We start from the raw sequence: 6,080 nt of genomic DNA, 5'->3' as shown, positions 1-6,080 counted from the left end.
TTCAGTTTAGTGGAAATTAAGTATGTATAAGTAAATATGAAGGTTTTTAGTCGAACATTTAATTAATCTGATCAACATCAGTATCTAATGTAATGAATCGTTGTAGTATTATTATTCCAATGTTAACATTAGAATCTAAGGGGGCCGTTCACGCGTTTGCGTTAGAATTTTTCTTCTTATTCCCAAATATGGGCTACAGCCATTTCTGTAATACAGATTTTGATAAAATTTTAACAAAAAATCAAGCAAAAAATTAGATTTTTTTTTACTATAGACTCATTAAAATCTGTCTAGCCAATTTTGAGGAAATTAAGGTTAAACATCGAAATTGGCCTGAAAATCGGCAAAATGCTGCCAAGACAACAATGGTTCGCACTTCTATCATTCTTTCTGTCGATCCGTGCGGCTTACCTTTTCACTTCACAAAAAAACGTATGGGACAAAAATTTAAGACCGAAAATTAAGCTTCCGAACGGTGAGTTCAAAATTTTCGTTCGTCGTTCCAGTCGAGAACGAATAATGTACGACGTTTACTCTTACTCTGTGTGTCTTGTTTTAAATTTCTAGTGCACCTAGTATTGATTTAAGCAGGGTAATCTAATCGAGCCGATTGTGCACGGTTCCTTAAGCTACCGAGTAAGCTTTAAACCGATGCCATAAGATATTCCAATCACAAATTCTACCGATTTATAATCAAAGCTGCACAGTTTGTTTAGAAATGGTCGTGGCTACGACAATACTGGGTGGAAAGGAGGCGTGGCTTCTAACAATAGTACCAACCTTTGCAAACAAACTCGATTCATGTTTTTGGATAAATTAAGTGATGCACCCTCCTTACTTTTATGTTCAACCCACCTTTAATAACCCTAGTTTGGCGTTTTCATATTGTAATCAATCAGGATATAGAGTATTAAGGTCTTTTTTCTCGGCGGGAGCCAGAGCATAAGTGAGCTAGCTACAAGAATGCACCATGGCAACGCACGGGGGAGTGGTTGCGCATGCGCAGGGATGGAGTGTGGTGGAAAGCCGGTCCGATGTAGTGTACACACTTTACAGCAATATTCACTTCAGAGGTGGTTAAATAACATGTGTTTGGATAGTTTTAACTATAAGTAAAAGTTGGCATAGCCGGGTAATGCCAACGGAACAGTTTCTATAAGGCGCTTGCCTCGCTGTTGGTTTTGTTATTGTGGAGACTTCTAAACGAAGAGCCACAACACTAACCATCAAGTTTTGAAGACTTCCCTATCTTCTAATTTTCAACGCTCAATCTACTGAAGTGATTAATTGAATGATTATTTCTTCGTGTGTATATGGTTGTTCGTTAAAACTTAAGGGGCCGATTGACCCGTTAGCGTTAGAATTTTTTTAGGCTGCTTTCGAAGTACATTTCCCAGACTAAATCAATTCGAAACCTTCTCTATTTCGGATGTGAATAGGCTCATCAATTTTAAATCAAAGTATTCTTCGATAGTCTTCACGAGGCGAGGCCGGATGATGGGAACGATAGCAGCCCTATCGTACAGAAACGCCAACTGAAAAAAGTGGTGACGTTTCGAGTCCTTCAGACATATTCTCCAAAAGAGAGACAAGATCAGACTTATTGTGAGGGAACAGCCCCCCTTCTTTGGACAGGCAGGCGGGAAAGGGCTGGTTTTCGTACTTAAAGAATTCGTTTGGGTATTAGTGTCGCTTTCCCATAGTCATATACAGGCGAGAAAACAAGTCCACATCTGCCTCCAAAGCTTTCACACTGACGCTCATTCCCTTTATGTTTTTCTTACGAGCCAGAAATATTTCCGTGTTGTTTCTTCTTATCGGTGAGAAGACGGAGGTCGGTCTGGCGAGCCGCTCCGTTAGAAATGCGGTACACTGCTTGAGTCCTTTCTCGTAGCAGCTTCTGTGTTGTTTACTGCCCTTCTCGACCACTATCACGTGCGTATCAATTGCCAATAGTTCGGGAGAGGGAAAAAGAAACGGGTTTCGTTGCTCCAGGAACGCTGCCTGTAAGTCTCGAATTATTTGGGCCTTCTGCTGAGAAGCAGCGTATTGCTCGTGGTGTAGGTCGCTCTTCTCGCGGGTAGAGGAGCTGGATCTAAAACCGCTTAGAATGCGCTGAACTTCCGTAGGTGATATCCAGCGGCGTAGTTCGTTGGGATTATTAAGTGAGGCCATAGCCCTTTACTACTGCGTTATTTTGTTCGTGAACCTGGTCAAAGCCAAGACACAAAAATCTCTTGTTAGTTTTGCTAGTTATCGAAAAAATCTTGGTTCGAAGAGGTTACCCACAAAAACATACGCTCCGAAACTTAACATATTTTGTGTGCTGAGAAGAACACGAGACGGCGCAAACTTTCGATCTGGGTCCATTTCTTCCTCAAATTGATTGAATTTCATGTTATTTCCATGAGTTTTGTTCTACATAACCCCTTTACCTGATAAATCTACATTGATTGTCAACTCCGTCACGCTGAGGTCTAGATTCGGGGACACTGTTTTCGTTGTTGTTTTTAGGTAAACTGGAGAATGAAACACAATAACGATGTACACATCTTGTAGCTCGTCAATTTAATAATTGATTCCAACCGTTGTAAGTATTGAATACCATCAAAACAACACCAATTCCCAGCCAGAAAGCCATGATCTACTAGACGTCTAGCCGACGTCAGATCGAGTCTAGATAAAGTCGAAGTTCGCGTCTACGTAGACGTCTATTTGGTACTGATTTAGACATGATTTAGATAGACGTCGACAAGACGTCTATACGACGTCGGCGACTTCGACGTCTATTAGACGCCTGTAAGACCTTGAATAGAAATTAAATACGTCTATCAGACGTCTCGGAGTTGTCGTGTAGACGTGCAATAGTCATTGGCTCAGCTCATGAGCGAGGGCGTTTTAATCATGCATTTTGGCTGAGTATAAAGGGAAAGAGAAGGACTACAACATGGCAAAATATCAATACATATTTAATTTCAAAAAAATCAGTCTTTAACTCAACAAAAACAGTAAAAAAATAAATATTTCTTTGGATTACACTGATACAAAAACAAAGATCAACAAAAAACATTCGATAGCACATGAAATCATCATCAGCACAAAAATCATCCCAAATCCTATTCAGAATCCACCGAATCGTTATCTTCATTTCCATCTTGTTCTGCATCGTTGGCATCATGGTGGATCCTTTCCACCGGCTCGGCCCTTGGCATTTCTTAGCCAAGAGCGCAAGTCCTTGTTAACAGATTTCAATGACGATTGGTATTGCATGTAAAGGGCAGCTGAAAATTATAAAACCGAAGTTAGCATAATTAAAATTAAAACGAACTTGCATCGATTGGAATAAAGTTGAAAGGCGAAGAGATTCGGAACCATATTTCCTTATCTATACCCTCAAGCGCCTCCCAAAATCGTGTATGCTAAAATGGAAATTTTGAACCCATCCCATCAAAGGAATATCTGGTAGCCATCCAATTAGAAAGAACATTAGGCATCAATGTTTACACTGCTTCATCGTCCTCAGAGGGGATTCCTAATGCCTCTAAGTAGTAAGTCTGCAAGAGGCACAAATTGTCAAAAATAAAAACATTTCCAGACAGAACTGACATTAATCTTACTCTTGGTAAAACTTACCAATTCACTTAATTTTTCAGCATCATTTAGATGCTCTTCCAATTTTTCAAAGTGTTTTGGCTTCCTGATAGGAAATTTGCGGCACTATGCGGGCCTTTGGAGTCTTTTCTTATGGGGCATCAAGGCACGATTTACTTTGCTCTGATTATTAAGGATCATATCCATCTTGGAATCAAGTCTCCCCAGCAATCTTTCAATGCGACCAAGAGCCCTATCTGATGGGGAGAAAACATTTATGGTGGTAAGTGTTTTTAGCCCGCCCTTCTGCTTTTAAAAAAACATTAAAGCGGGCTTATGCAACCGCTCTTGTCTCTGTCCGTCCGTCCGTCGTCCATGTAAGAGGAAGGAGGTAAGCTAGAGGTCTACAAATTTCAGGGTATCTTAAGGGTCACTCCTGGACAACGAAACGCCTGGTGCAAATCCTGGCAACCACCCGCAAGGGGGTGAAAGGGGGTAACAAAGAAATAGGGGTTGGTCTAAAAAGTAGGAAAAACAATTTTCTGTGCGGTCTCCTTAGGGGTAACTCGTTCTTTGTTCGAAAATTTTGTCCGTTCGACTCTATCTTGCACCGTTTGGGCGCTAGAGGGCTTTTTTCGACGAAAATACGGAGAAAATGACCACGTTGCACATAAAGACGTACTAGGAGGCTTCCAATCGTAAAATGGAAGAGGAAGTACTACCCCAAAACAACACATTATGAATCAGGAACTACCCTCGGATTTGCCGTATCTTTCACTGTTGCGGCCCTAGAGGTGGATATATTGAAAACAATGGCAAAAGGCCAAGTTTTAAGACTGTTTGACAAACAATACAATCTAAAATCTCTGGTTCTTTTTGTTTCTGAAGCAAAGCAGAAGGGTGGGGTGTAGTCACGGTGTTGCCCCGTTACAGTCTTTTGTCATGTGAAAGGAGCAAATCTCTGAGGCCGCAGGCCCCCCACCGGAAGTTAGTTTACCCAAAGTGATTTACCGGTCACATTATTTATTTGGTTATGTTCTTCAGTAAATCGCGAGACTGAAATGGTCGGGCCGCAGGCAGGCCAAGCAGGCCCGGCCCCTGCCGAAGTGGCGCTGGCAACTGCGTTTGGCGGAAGGGCGGGCCTGCTTGTCAACCAATGCAACATATTGAGTCAGACTGTACAAAATTCACACCTCATTTCTGTTTTGCTGATTTCTCCTTTACTCCTTTACTCTTTTCAGCAAGGGAGTGGTTCGGAGATATCACTAGGCTTTCTGCAAGTGGAGGCAAACATGTTTTAAATACTGGGAGATCATAGGAGAAATACTAAGAAAAGGACAACAAAACCACAGCAATACATACCATTGTTTTCCTTATCAGAGTCGTCATGAAGTTGAGCCGCACTATCCTTATCATTTGCTAAATTCTGTTGAGCAGGAGAGCCACTATCATTTGTCACATTGAGTTCAGTATGAAAACCAACAGATTCACTTCCTTCAGTAGCTATTTCACTCTCAACTTGTTCACTGTCAGCAGCACCAGAAATATGGCCAGGGGAGGGATCTTTAGGGCATTCAGTTTCTTCAGCAAAATTGTAAGTAAGGCCATCATCATCAATTAACATCAGATGACTTCCAACGATTTCATGATTAGAGTCTTCAAAAAGAGGTGAATTGTCCTGGAAGCCAGAGTCTGCAAGATAGACAAGTAAGATAGATGACATTGAGCAAGAAATATGCTATGCACAACAGAAATAAAACACAGGAAAGACAAGTTCTGAACAACTACTAATGTATTGGTGGATACAACAATACTGAGTAGGGTTGCAATTACTTTCATCCATCCCAAAAGAACGAACGGTTTGATCCAGAGAGTCCAAGGAAATCATCACAGCTTCTGCAACAAACACAAATTATTAGGAGGGTACACACTTGAAAAAATAAAATCGATCCCCATTTCAGAAAAATCACAAATTCAGTAACAATAACGGATCAAAATAATTGTATTGTAATCATATTATGCACTGTTAAAAAAATTGTTGTAAATTAACGAAGTGTAGTTAAGTTTGTTAGCAACACTTGTTGTTTTTTAACAACACATGTTGTAATAAAACAACATTGATAAAAATCTCGGAAACAACGTTTCTGACCAAAAACAGTCACTTTTGTTTTGCTTCTGGATAAAACAGTTGTAATATTACGAGTGTGTTATTTTGGAACGAAATATGTTGCTAACAATATTAACCACTCTTTTCTTGTACATTTACAACAAAGTAATACACTGCTGCTCAAAATTAGCGGCGCACTTTTTTGAGCCGGCGTATTTTCTAAGTGTTTTGAGCTAGAATGTCGAGATTTGGCCTGCAGACGTCTCATTGGTTCGTCTTGGACCCCACGAAGTGCGCATCCCTTGCGCCACCCCATACGGCCTGTGCAGCCCCTAGAGTGAAGAGGGGTAGAAAATTCGACCTAAAAGGTTCCGAATTTGTC

The 6,080-nt window shown here is 40.8% G+C and overlaps 1 protein-coding gene across 2 annotated transcripts in view; it reads right to left on the bottom strand.

Annotated features, from left to right (window-relative positions):
- Positions 1–472: 472 nt before the first annotated feature.
- LOC127749936 (uncharacterized) overlaps positions 473–6,080 on the bottom strand; it is a 7,900-nt gene continuing 2,292 nt past the window's right edge. The window contains exons 3-7 of one of the 2 annotated variants that reach the window (XR_008011434.1): positions 5,425–5,487; positions 4,954–5,283; positions 4,785–4,865; positions 3,634–3,848; positions 473–3,554 (exon numbers count right to left, since the gene is read on the bottom strand). Coding sequence is in view for 1 of the 2 variants with exons in the window: in XM_052270052.1 (XP_052126012.1) it covers positions 4,786–4,865; positions 4,954–5,283; positions 5,425–5,487 (473 nt within the window). In the remaining variant the exon portion in view is untranslated. Of the gene's footprint in view, positions 3,849–4,784; positions 4,866–4,953; positions 5,284–5,424; positions 5,488–6,080 lie in introns of both variants that reach the window. The other variant, XM_052270052.1, reaches the window with a different exon arrangement.

This window comes from Frankliniella occidentalis, unplaced genomic scaffold, assembly GCF_000697945.3.
Source record: "Frankliniella occidentalis isolate FOCC.00 unplaced genomic scaffold, Focc_3.1 Scaffold108, whole genome shotgun sequence".
NCBI classification, from domain to species: domain Eukaryota; kingdom Metazoa; phylum Arthropoda; class Insecta; order Thysanoptera; family Thripidae; genus Frankliniella; species Frankliniella occidentalis.
The sequence above is the reverse complement of the archived record's forward strand: the minus strand, read 5'-3'. Positions and strand labels throughout refer to the sequence as shown.